Source organism: Lepisma saccharinum, chromosome 19, assembly GCF_977018435.1.
Source record: "Lepisma saccharinum chromosome 19, izLepSacc3.1, whole genome shotgun sequence".
Taxonomy (NCBI): domain Eukaryota; kingdom Metazoa; phylum Arthropoda; class Insecta; order Zygentoma; family Lepismatidae; genus Lepisma; species Lepisma saccharinum.
Genome location: NC_139247.1, coordinates 16,529,023 through 16,542,634, shown reverse-complemented (window position 1 = coordinate 16,542,634; position 13,612 = coordinate 16,529,023). Strand labels below are relative to the sequence as shown.

General features: G+C 39.7%; 1 protein-coding gene across 1 annotated transcript in view; it reads right to left on the bottom strand.

Moving 5' to 3' along the window:
• The window catches only part of LOC146003080 (sodium-coupled monocarboxylate transporter 1-like), a 196,058-nt gene that overhangs the window by 44,948 nt on the left and 137,498 nt on the right, over window positions 1-13,612 (bottom strand). Inside the window, exon 3 of the mRNA XM_083141251.1 lies at window positions 54-242. Coding sequence (XP_082997377.1) covers window positions 54-242 — 189 coding nt within the window. The remainder of the gene's footprint in view (window positions 1-53; window positions 243-13,612) is intronic.

Here is a 13,612-nt window from a genome sequence, read left to right as displayed (position 1 = left end):
TTTGGAATATTCTCTCCAAATAAATGAATCCTTGAAGATAACGTCGTACTTACCATAGCTGTGTAGAGGGTTCCTACGCCGCCAATGCAGAGGATGGACGCCCAGTAAGGGAAGCCAGCCACTGTGTACAGCGCGATAGACGGAGCGTACACAACCACCCCGAGGTACAGAAGAGACTGGATGACACAGGTGATCGAAGCGATCCATCGAACTGTACGGGACTTGAATCGTAGCTCCAAATACTGTTGAAATAATGAAATATGAATTAGAAAGGGGCTAGTTTCTTATGGGGGGACCACCGCAATTGGATCACTAGTGTCTCTCTGAACAAAAATAAATAGGTACACAATGTAACCACAGACTCAACACAACTTGTACCGGATCCATCTCTCTATTCATAGGTTTCTAAAATCCAAGTGTATTTCAATTTGTTTTTGTAGAAAGTCAATATTTAGAGTTGGATACACTTTTTAAAAAAGATGTTTTCTCGGGCAATCAGCCACGTGATTTCCGGAAAGTCTTCCAAGCTTTCGAGAGCTAACGTCACTCCCTGAAGATGAGTGACGTTAGCTCTCGAAAGCTCGGAAGCCTTTCCGGAAATCACCTGGCTGATTGCCCGAGAAAACCTCTTCAATATTCGCGGCCAGGAAAGCTTCAAGAATTATTACACTTTTTATAGTTCTTGATTCTTCCACTCGCTTACGCTAGTGTCGCCGACCATTTATAAAGGCGAGATCTTGGTCTAGCAGTTCAGTTGGCCTCCGCCCTCGGGCGAGATAACACACTCCGGTTCCGTGCGAGAAAGAGAAAACCCACTCCGCGTAATTTGGTGAGAGATGCAGCTATGATTGTCATCAAAGCCCCGTCTCTCGGACGCTGGGAGAGTACAGCCATACCCCTACGTATCGACGCTGGGAAATTCGCTTCTTTAGTATCAACCTCTCATGGTACCTCGTCGCTCCGACGCAAGGGAAAAACCAAGTTTCCATGGATACCAATAAACTTTCCTTTTCCTTTAACCTCATAGACGACCATTATCAATCAAATTATTTCTATATTTATAACTTAACTTCGGCCTAAATGACCATTATAAACTGTATGTATTAAAAGGAGATTAATTGTGATATTGTAGGAGGTTATTTGTTATGCGCCAACCCACACATATATGAATGTCGTTGCCTGTAATGTATTTTGTATTCAGGTAACTGATACGATGTAAGAAGAAGTCCGTGGTTCGAGGACTAGAACGTTAAAAGATTTTACTTTTTCGGAAATGTAAATCGTTTTAAGCATTCATACAGAAAACTGTCAGTAACAATAATGTTTCGTGTATCTTCCCTCCGTGTCTTGAAAAAGTTTTGTTCTTGTTTTAATTTTGTTTTGAATAAAAGTGATGTGTAAAAATCCTCTAACGTTTAAACACAGTTCATATCAAATGATATCTAGCTGCCGAAAACCCTTTTAAAGCCTTCATAATCTGTAGTTAGTGCACTGAGTGCAACAGATTCTCATACCACGACTGGAGTAAAGGCTATCATTATGGGTAAAACTTGAAACGAGGGTTCTCTGTGATTGATAGTGACACCACTTCCTTCCTTCCATGACGAGGGAGCGACACACTCTGTCCGCTGGACCGTTGAAGTTTTATGACGCTCACAATGTGTGAGTGAGAGCACTGCAACAAGAAGGAACAGAAAGAAAAATATAAAGATGAAAGAGAGACAGAGGTGATTTTAAAGAAGGAAGTAAAGATGAACATGCAAAAGAAGAGATAGAAAAGGAGAGAAAGCTTAACAAAACAAGAACAAGGGAGTGAAAGATGTACATAAAGACAGAGAAAGAAGGAAGAGATACAGAGATGAAGATAAAGAAGAAAGATAGACAAAGATGAAGATAAAGAAGAGAAAACGCAGAAACAGAGGACAGAAGAGAAAGAGAAATATAAAGAAGGAAGAGAGAACAGAAGAAGGAATAGAAATAGAATAGAAAGAAGAAAGTGAGAAAAATATGAAGATGAAGACGGAAAGAGAGGAGGAAAGAAGAGAAAAATACAAAAATAGGAGACAAAGATGAAGAAGGAAAGACAGAGAAGGGAAGAAGAGAAAAATACAAAAATAGGAGACAAAGATGAAGATGAAGAAGGAAAAAAAGAGAAGGGAAGGAGAGAAAAATAGGAGACAAATATGAAGTAAAACATGGAAGCAGAGGAAGGGAGACAAAGAAAAATAGAAAAATGAAAAAGAGACAAAGATGAAAATTAAGACAGAAATAGAAACAGAGGTAAGAAGAGAAAGAATATACAGAGAGGACAGAGTCAAAGATGAAAAAGAAAGATATAAAATGAAAGAGAAAGTAACATAGAAAGAAGAAGAAAGTGCAGGAATGAAAGAGACAGAAAAATATTTTTATCATGGCCATCGAAGCATAGCTTCTATAAAAATATTTCATAAGCATCTGAGACCAGTTCATCAAAATTCCCTGGTGATGCCATTGGTAATAAAGACCGGAAGTTAGGTCTAATCCCGATCACATAATGGAGAGATTCTTCGAATTTCTCTCAGTACACACTCCAATGCGTTACAAAAGGCCTCCGTGTTTGGTCCATGTGGCGCATCTGATTGCATTTGACATTTTCATCAAGCCAACTGCTATTTTTTTTTTTTTTTAAGATATGACCCTACAGGAAAGTGGCTGTTTATAGTGTTCTACATATTACATTAAACCCTACATAATAAATTAGAGGAATGATAATAGAGAATATTATAATGAACGTATATAGAAATAATGGAAATTCATGATAGAAAAAACAGTTCAAAAAATAACATTAACTCTACACAAGATATGAAAATAATGAAAAATAGAGACAGTGACAAAAGTAAATAATGCTGAAGTGCAAAAATAGAATAGAGTTAAAGCAACGAATAACATTAAAAGTACACGAGACATTCTTGAGTAGATAGTATTTGTACCTTTGACCGCAACTCTGATTTCTTGACCAAACGACCACAAAAACCTGAAAATCTCACTTTCTCTCCACGTTCCGCGCCTGATTTATTGCGCTAACGATGTTTCATGGCGCAAAAAAAGCCGTGATGAGTGAAAGATGAGCTCTCATCCTCTCATCCTCTCATCCTCTCATCCTCTCATCCTTGAAGGATGAATGCATCTTATTGTAATTTTCCAAGTCCCGGTCAAATGTTTGTATATCGTGACCTTTGTAAACCTCTCTCTTTCGGGAACGATGTGCCACACACACGCACACACACGCGCGCGTGTGTATCACTTTCTCCCCACGTTCCGCGCCTTATTTATTGCGCTGACGATGTTTCACGGCGCAGAAAAGCAGTGATGAGTGAAAGATGCACTCTCATCTTCTCATCCCCTCATCCTCTCATCCTCTTATTCTCTCATCCTCTCATCCTCTCATCCTCTCATCCTTTGAAGGATGAATGCACCTTATCGTAATTTTCCAACCCCGGGGGACCAAAAATGTTTATATATCGTGACCTTTGTAAACCTCTCTCGGGGAACGATGTGCCACACGCGCGCGCCTGCCTCTTATTATTTCCGTATTGTGACGCAAACAAACAAATAATAATTGTTGTTTTTTAGGATTCCTGGCCCCTATAACCTCGCCAGGGTGCCTGGTGCCCAACCAAAAAAAGTAAAAGGTTTTCTAACGGCTGCGGTTCTAGATAACCGCACCTCTGTAGAGTTTCACGTGTTTTTTTTTCTCAAACTTCCATGAAACTCTACAGAGGACCTCCGTAATGCATGCAACGTGTACTAACGACTCTAGTGTTATTTTGATGTTGTAATATTTTTGGATATAGAGTTTTATTGTGAGATATAGATAAAAATAATTATGTTTATTATAATATTTTCTTGATGAAGATGGAGAATATATGTGCGTGTGTTACAAATAAGGTTGCATGCTTTTTTTTTCTAGTGTGTGTATGTGTCTTTGATGTTTCGACAGCATCTGAAACGATAAAAAAAGAAAGAATTTTATTGTTAATTTTCTTGTGTAAAAACAACAACAAATTTTTTTGTGCAAATTTTCTGATTTGTCTCTCGTGCTATAGTGCAAAAAAAGATATTGTAACTGATAACTAATGAAATTGATATTTGTAACTGATCTGAACTAGTGAAATTCGTATTGTGCTATTGTAACTGATTGTGCTAGTACAAAAAATTTCTTATTTGTGCAAGAAAAGATGTTAAAAACTTGTTAAAACTGCTCTGTGACCCTCTGGTTCTTCACGTCGTAGGCGAAGGACTTCTCTGCAATCAGGATGACACTGCATAGGGTATCCTCGGGCAAGGCATCGTGGAACTCGCAGACGACCTTGATGTTGGTTCGATCGTTGACCACCACCTGCTTTCTCTTAGATGTGTTGATGACGGTCATGGGTGTCCGTGCTTTGAATTCGCTGGGCGTGTAGTACATGTCCACGCTTCCCTCGGTCACGCGTTTGTAAGCCGAGAACGCTTCGTAAAGTTTGAGGTAATCGTTTTTTGTCATGTCGAGGTTGTAATTCTCGCGCGGGAACACTTCGTTGCGTCCATTCTTGAGATAAATGTTCTTGATCTTGCAGTCGTCGAACTTGCTGGAATCTTTTTCCTGATTCTTGTCCCTCCCGGTCTGAAAGAGCACTACGACGAAATCTGGCATATCGAACTGTATGTTGTTGAACTGCGTCGTCACGTCGAATTCCATGTGACTTCCCGATGCCACCTTCTGTACGCACTGGTAACCGTGAAAGTGAATCGGCACCTGCGGACTTTTCAAGATCTCCGCTTTGTACTTGAGGGCGTAATTCGTTTCGTATTCCACCACCGGTATTCTCAATTCCATGCTCCGGATGACGCATTTTTCTGCTTCGGGTAAAGTGTTGGCTATCGGCGTGGTGCCGTCCGGACCCAAAGTAGCGTATCGCATCAGTGCGTTGTTGTCGTTGGCCGCTCTCCGAAACGTGATCCTCAGTCCTCCCTTCCACATGATCTCCTTGTAGTCGGAGAAGAAACCGGGCAGCAGACGCATGGGAAAGAGCACCGTGTGACTTTTCGTCGATATTTTGGACCCGGCTTCGAATCCCCCGGCCTGGTAGTACGCTGCGTCCGTTTTGGATAATTTCAACGTTCCCACTGCCGTCGACGTGATGCCTGGATAATCGATTCTGTCGATGACGGTGTTGTGTTTCCTCACCTCCACCTGCGAGAACAGGTGAGGCATGAAGTTGTGCACGAGTTTCAAATTTGCTGCTGCGGGGAACGCTTCTCCGTTTTCTTTCTTCACCACGTCGAATTGAAGGTAAAGGTCCGCTCTGTGAGGATGAACGAACCCATCGCCTACGTCCACGTCGTATTCGATCTCCCTGTTCGCCTCGTTCAGATTGGCGAACGTGCGACGGTTGGGAGGGAAAGATTGCAATTCGTAACTTTCGATTTGCTCCATTTTACATGTATGGTTATTTATTATATGTTGATCTCCACGATGGCCGTCGTAGTGGCACCTGCGAAATCCACCACGTCTCCTTTCTCGTTCGTCACCACCAACTCTATGTCGTCTATGCGGTTGCGACATACTGGAAAATAGATCGGCGAAGAGGGCGTGTAGATGATCGGTTCCATGAACTCGGAACTTGGTTTGAAAGTGGCTATGATTCCCGTCTGCTTGTGACTTCCTAATAATCCGTCCGAAGATTTCGTGATCATGCCTTCCGCCACGTTGCAGTGTATGTTCAGAGTCTCTATAGCCAAGAATTTAGGAATGTTGGTTGCTACGTGCTTGATGCCAGCTTCGAGTTTTGGGTGGTTGTTCTCGAAACCTAAAAGTTCTCCCATGGTGCCCAGGTCCACGGTCTCCGTCGCGGATAGGATTTCCACTCTGTGCGTGACCGAATTTTGAGAAAGGTATGTGCCTTTGGGTAATTGAGCTTGCAAAGTGGAAAGATTGTATTGTCCTGGCGTGACGACGATGTGTTCGCTTCCGACGCTAATTTTGTTGTTGTGCTGCGTGACGTTAGGTATGAGGTACATGCTGTAGAATGCACGCAGAGCCACGGATTTAGGATAGACGATGTCGTCGTGCAGCGTGAGTTTCAAGATTGAAGATTCGCTCGTGAGATGGAACACGCCCATCCTAGTGATGCTGTTTGAGGTTCCACAATGCTTTCTGGAAATCCTCGATCGTAGGGTTATTTATTTTAGAGAGAAACGCGAGCACGGAGAGGCAGAGATGACCGCAGTTCACGTCTCCGAAATTTTGAATGCGTTCGTCGTTGTAGTATATAGAGGTTTTGTTCGTTTTTAGATAATGAATTAAATTTGTAGGTGGAACACCTCCGAAAGAATCGAAAACGAATGCTTTATCATTATTTTTGTGGTAACATATCCAATGCGTGCCCGGATTTTCTTGACCGTCCAAGTTGACTACTCCGCATTCTCTTCTTTTAACGCTGGAAGGTAACGAGTCGGACATGAAAACTCCTCTGAAGTGTTTGATTTGTAACGGTTCGATCAGAGATTCAATGTCTCGGTTGGTGAGTGCTGTTGTTTCTTTTTTTTAAACTTCTTCATCACGCCCTTGCCCCCTTTCTTTTCCATGGCCAGGTTGTGACGTTTCTGTTCTTCCAATTCCGCCTTGTTCTTCTTCGAGTCGATGACGGTTTTCGCGATGGCGGCACTTCCGCCAGCCAAACTTCCAACGGCCCCCAATGCTGCCAGGATGGCCGGGATGCTGAATATGAAACCTCCGACCTTTTGCTGTTTCCGCGAACGCTGCAAGCGTCTCAATTGAGGTGTGCTGAGAAGTAATTTCATTCCGTGTCCTTTGCTCAAGCAAGAACGTTTCTTCTCGCGTTGTTTCTTGGTGAGTAACCCATCTAGGGCACCTAGATTTTTAAGATTGGAGTATGGTATCTGGTACACGACACCCTTGGGCTTCATGTTGATGCTCTATGTGTTATTTTTACGGTATGTTATTTATATATATATTCTGAGATTTTTTCTCGTGTAGTTTTTACGGTATGTTATTTATATATAAATGTTCTGAGATTTTTTTTCACAGCCTCGCAGTTGTTACACAAATTCTATTACGTGCTTCGTTTTTTTGCCAAGAAGTTCCTTTGTCCCCTTGTACACGATTCGAGTTTTGTTCTCGATTAAAATAGATAGCTTCTCGTCGGATAACATGTTAGCGTATCGATCTGGTAAAAATAGACTGTATTGTGCGTTGAGCAACAGGCGTACCTTGGGGCCATACTGGGTAGAAACGATTGAACCGGAAGTTATCGTGTAAGGTTTGTCGACTTCCAATTCCTGAATTTTTACATACTCGACTGACAAATTTAGCATTTGTTTTAATGCTTGGAGATCACTCATTTTTTCAGTTGTCATATCAAAGAAAAATTTCAGAGTGTTAGAGAGAAATTTAATTGTTTTTCACGATGTGTGTTATTTATATATACCGAAGATTATTTTTTTATGATGTGTGTTATTTATATATCAAGTTTTTTTTGACACGTATATATATTATTATTTTTTAACAGAGGAAGAAAATCCGTGCTTCGGAGACGCGATGATGTGCGTAATGATATCTTCCGTCTCTTGCTTAGACTTGCGCCTACAGTAGTGGTATTTACGGTACTATAAACCCACGAAAGTATGAACCCCCCTCCAGCAGATTTGCTTACACTTAAAACTTGCTCAACATGCCCATATGAGCTTTTTGCTCTAGTGTGGAACCCCCGTTTAATCTAAGATTTTTGTAAAAATGCCCTCGGGAATATTTCGGAAAGTATGACCCCCCTCAGATTGATTTGCCTATACTTACAAAAGGCACTTCTGTGAGATTGTTGTCCATAAATTTGTTAAAAATATGCCCCTCTTTTGGCCACACTTAAAACTAGGCCACCCATACATACATACACACATATTTATTTCTGGTTTAAGTTCAATTGGATACTAGCTTCAATTTGTTTATCTAATATTAAAACAATGTAATTCTTCTAGAATTGCTCCGTGACTCTCTCATTTCTTACATCATAAACATATGATTTTTCCCCTATGAGAATAACACTACATATGGTGTCATCAGGTAAAGCCTCATGGAATTCACAGATAATTTTAATATTTGTCCTGTCATTCACCACAACTTGTTTCCTTTTTGAGGTGTTGATTACAAACATGGGTCTCCGTGCTTTGAATTCATCTGGAGTGTAATACATGTCAGTATTGCCTGTAGTGACCCTTTTGAAAGCTGAAAATGCCTCATATAATTTGAGGAAATCATCCTTGGAAATGTCTAAATTGTAATTTTCTCTAGGAAAGACCTCATTTCTGCCATTTTTAAGATAAATGTTCTTGATGTTGCAGTTATCAAATTTACTTGAATTTTTTTCCTGATTATTGTGTCTTCCAGTCTGAAACAGTACCACCACAAAATCAGGCATGTCATATTGTATGCTGGAGAATGAATTTGTAGCATCAAACTCATAATAAGTACCAGATGCGGGCTTCTGTACACATTGATATGTATAAAATTGCAGAGGAATCTGTGGATTTTTTATTATATCTGCTTTGTATTTCAGAGCATAACTGGCTTCATATTCAACAACTGGGATTCTTAGCTCCATAGTCTGAATAATGCACTTGCCCTCATCAGGTAGGGTATTAGGCAGAGCTTCCCCTGTAGAGTTTATTGTACTGTACCTCATCAAAGCATTATTATCATTGGCAGCTCTTCTAAATGTAATTCTTAACCCACCCTTCCACATGATATCTTTGTAATCCGAGAAGAATCCTGGCAACAGGCGCATGGGGAACAGCACTGTGTGGTTTTTGGATAATATTTTCTCACCAGCCTCAAATCCACCGATTCTGTAGTATGAAGCCTCGGTTTTGGATAATTTTAATGTAGCCAAAGCTGTGGAGGTAATGCCGGGATAATCCACTCTGTTTATAACAACACCATGCTTTCTGACCTCAATTTCAGAGAACAGATGCGGCACAAAATTGTCCACCAATCTTATATTCGAATTTGCCGGATAATCTGTTCCATCGAGCTTTACAACATCAAATTTGATGTATAGATCTGCTCTGTGGGGGTGTATAAAGCCATCCCCTACATCAAGATCAACCTCAATTTCTGTGTTGGGTTGATTTAAATTTGCAAATGTCCTCCTGTTTGGGGGGAATGATTGTAGCTCATAACTCTCAATATTTTCCATTGTATGTATTTTTATTTAAATGTTAATCTCTATGATAGCAGTTGTTGTGGCTCCAGCAAAATCAACTAATTCTTCTTTTTCATTAGTGACCATCAATTCAATGTAATCTATTCTGTTATGACACACAGGAAAATATAATGTTGGGGATGGATTGTAGATGATTGGCTCCATGAATTCGGAATTAGGTTTGAATGTTGCAATGATGCCAGTTTGTTTGTGAGTGCCTATGCCATTTGATTTGGTGATCATACCCTCAGCCACATTACAGTGAATATTCAGAGTCTCTATGGCTAAGAATTTAGGTATATTCATAGCAGTGTGTTTGATGGCCGGTTCGAGTTTTGTGTTGTTCTCAAATCCCAACAGCTCTCCTATAGTACCCAGATCCACTGTTTCTGTAGCAGATACAATCTCTACTCTGTGAGTGACAGAATTTTGACTTAACACTATACCTCTGGGTAATTGAGCATTTAGAGTGGATAGATTATATTGCCCTGGAGTGATGACAATTTTTTGATCTCCTACTGCAATTTTGTTGTTGTGGTGCGTAATATTGGGTATCAAGTACATGCCATAAAATGCTCTGAGAGCTATTGTTTTGGGATACACTATGTCATCATGCAATTTGAGTTTCAATATTGAATTTTGGCTGGTGAGATGGAATACCCCCATGATGTTTCAAATACCACAGGACTTTTTGAAAATTTTCAATTGATGGTTTATTTATTTGAGACATATATCTAAGAACAGATAAACACAAATGTCCACAATTAACATCTTTGAAGTTTTGAACACGGGCATTATTGTAATAAAGATTAGCTGAATTTAGATATTTTACTAAATTTTCAGGTGGAACACCTCCAAATGAATCAAACACAAATGCCTCATTGTTTAAATATTTAAGATAACAGATCCAGTGAGTGCCCTGATTTTTGTACTCATCCAAATTAACAATGCCACACTCTTTGTTGAGTAGTTGTTCCGGTAAAGAATCAGACATGTACACACCTCTAAAATTTTTGATGCCCAGTGGCTTGATTAAAGCTTCAATATCTTGGTTTGTAAGCGGCTCTTGTTTTTTTAAACTTATTCATGGCTCTCTTAACACCTTTGCCTTTTTTCTCCATGGCCAGGTTATGGCGCCTCTGCTCATCTAATTCTGCCTTATTCTTCTTGGCATCTATTACTGTTTTTGCTATGGCAGCTGAACCCCCGGCCAAGCTCCCCACAGCCCCGAGTGCAGCTAAGATGGCAGGGATGGTAAATATAAATCCTCCTACATGTGATTTTTTTCTTGATTGCTGTAATTTTTTTAATTGGGGGGTACTAAGTAACAATTTCATACCATGGCCCTTTGCAATACAAGAGCTTTTTTTCTTGCGCTGCTTTTTGGTTAAAAGGCTGTCAATAGTTTTAAGAGATTTGAGACCTGCATAAGGTATTTGATACATAACACCCTTGGCCTTCATTGTAGGTTTATTATATACATATTCACAGCCCCCACCCCAGTTTTTGTTTGGTGCTCATAGCTATGGTGGTTCCCAATGCTGCTATTTTTTCACTCAAAGAAGCATCTTTGCTTACAAATCTGCCAAATGCAGCCTCTTCTAATTTTTTGTCTGCAACATGTCTCTTGTCAAGATCAGAATGTGTGTTGTATGCTATGTCATGGTCTCTACAAGCAGCATCTAGGGGATTAACACCAGGATCACCTCTGTTTAATCTATGATCCAATTTTGTGCCTGGACCACAATACTGATAGCCTGGAATGTGTAGTTCAAATGGCAGCTTGTTTATAATGTCATTAACCAGGCCCCGACCCTCAGAGATATTCCAAAATTTAGGTGGTAGAGTATTAATAATTTTTATGAGATATCCAATGCCCTTAGGGTCATTCACTATAAAATTAGACAATTTTGTGCTTATCATGTCCATAATTCCAACTTTTTCATTGTAAAAATTGTGGTTGCCAGCATTTTCCTCCCCAGCTATCACCAATAACCTATCCACAAGTTTCCTGACATCATCAACCCACACAAATTCTTTAGGCAGGGTGTTGTATTGTTTGATCCCACTGCCAGTCTTGATCTGCGACCATATGGGCTTGATTAAATTATTGTATTTTGCCCCACTGCTCGACTTGACTCTTTTTTGTGTGGGATCATTGTTCTGGTATAGAGCATCTGATTTTATTAATATTTCTTTGTAATGTTCATAATCTTGATCTGTATAGCTGCCAGGCCTTTTCCTAGTCATCAGTTCCCACAACCCAGATGTTCCGGGATACTTAACAAAACCACCTTTTTCTCCGAGACGAGATTCTGAATAAACAATCAGATCATCTCCCATAAATGTTCCTCTGAAATTGCCAATTCTATGTATGATGCTCCCATCAAGCTCTGTGTCAGCATATAAGCCAAACACCTCATCTTTGTTGTCTTTAGGTGTGGTTAAATATTTTTGAGCAAGAAGACCCAATTCAATAGGATCTTGACTAGCTTCAATTCTTCGAGGGGCAACAGGACTAGGTGTATGAATACTGGAAAGTGGGGTGAATGGATAATCTAATATGTTTCTTGCAGCTACAGGTACAAGCTCTGTGATCAAATCTTGATTTTGCTCTGTAACAGTTTTGATATTCTTACCTAAATTATTAATAGCATCAATTACAGGCTGTTCTGTTTGTTTGTGTTTTTCATAAATTCCACGGTTCTCTGATTTCCATCCCTTAAATCTTTTTACAAGATAATCTCTTAACTTAAGATCATCGATGATTGGCCTTTTCATGGTTATTTATTTATGTCTCAACGTCTAGAAAATCGTTGATTTTATTTCTGTATTTGCCGCTATTGGGTGTTCTTGTCATATCAATTGTGACAAACCCATAACTGTCCTGGTTCCAGCACCTACTGCAAAATTTAGAAAAATCATTGTAGCTCAAGTCCCCACCTACATATTCATCATGTATGTGTTTGAGGTTGGTATGATCTTGATGAAACACACATATAAAATTGCTGTTGTCTCGGATCAGCTGCTTGGGAATTTTTGAAAAAGTCTGTGCCAGGTAGAAGCAATCAATGTTTTTGTGTCGGCCCTGTGTAAAGAAATTTCTAACCTTGTTTTGATTATCCAGTATAATGTCATCAAACACAACAACAGAATTATCGAGACATTCATGAAGTGGCTTAACATCTGGTTCAAAAGTGGCAATATCCAGTCCATCATATAGCTTCATCAGCTGCTGATATTTTAATTGTTCCAAGCTCTTAGAGAAGACATACAAGTGCCTGTTTTTCCAGTCTAACCAGTTGGGTGCCAATAAAAAATTATCAACCATTAGTGTAGTTTTACCACAAGCTGATGGCCCAACAATAAGACACCTAATATTATCAGGCAGCAAGTTGCCATTTCTCTTATTCTGTTGTTCAGGTTCTGGCAGCCTCTTTATAACATCCCAGGTGCTCATATTATCACTTTGTCTGCATCGATCCAGCTGTTTTCCGGATGACCCAGCCATTTGACAAGTAACTTGTTGCCTTTTCTGCGGATTATTTTTTCTATGAGATATGTGTCAGGCTGCTTAGTTTTGCTGAGTTCTTCTTCATAAAACCTGCCTTTGAGAATTTCTCCTCGGTGATCTTTTATTATATATGTGTTAAGGGTCCCGGGTTTAACTTGAACCACTGTAAATAATTCGGTGCTCCAGTTTCTTGTAAAGCCTCTTTTGAATAAGTGCTTATATTTGCTGATTCTTACTTGATCCCCCACCTTGTATTTGGCCCTTCTTGTTGTTGGCTGGTATCTAGGATAATAAACAGTCCTGATCAATTTTTGCTCATCAGATGAAGTTACTTCAGAGGGTTTCATGTTGATTGTGGAATGGACCGAGTTGTTATATTTTTGTACAAGTTCTGGAAGAATATTAATCCATTTATAATTACCTTGAAGTGTAAATTGTTTATACATAAGATTTTTTAAGGTTCTGTTGAATCTCTCTACAATTGAGGCCTTGAGGTCACTGTAACTCGAGTAATGTTTTATTGCCTGGCTTTTAATAAATTGTTGGAACACAGAATTATAAAATTCTTTGCCATTATCTGTTTGCAAATAGCGCGGTGATCTTCCACTCTGATTGATGATTGTCCTGATGGCTTCTGTAACACATTTTCCAGTCTTGGATTTGAGTGGCATAGCCCAGGCAAATTTTGAAAATGTGTCTATTACAGTGAGTAGATACTTGTAGCCCTTGTTGATTTTGTCTAAGTTTTTCAACTGTCCACTTGACAACTCAATCAAGTCGCTCTGCCATAAATCATCTATGCCCTTTGTGACTACTGGCAGTCTCTTAAAATTATGTCGGGCCTGTCTGTGTAATTCAT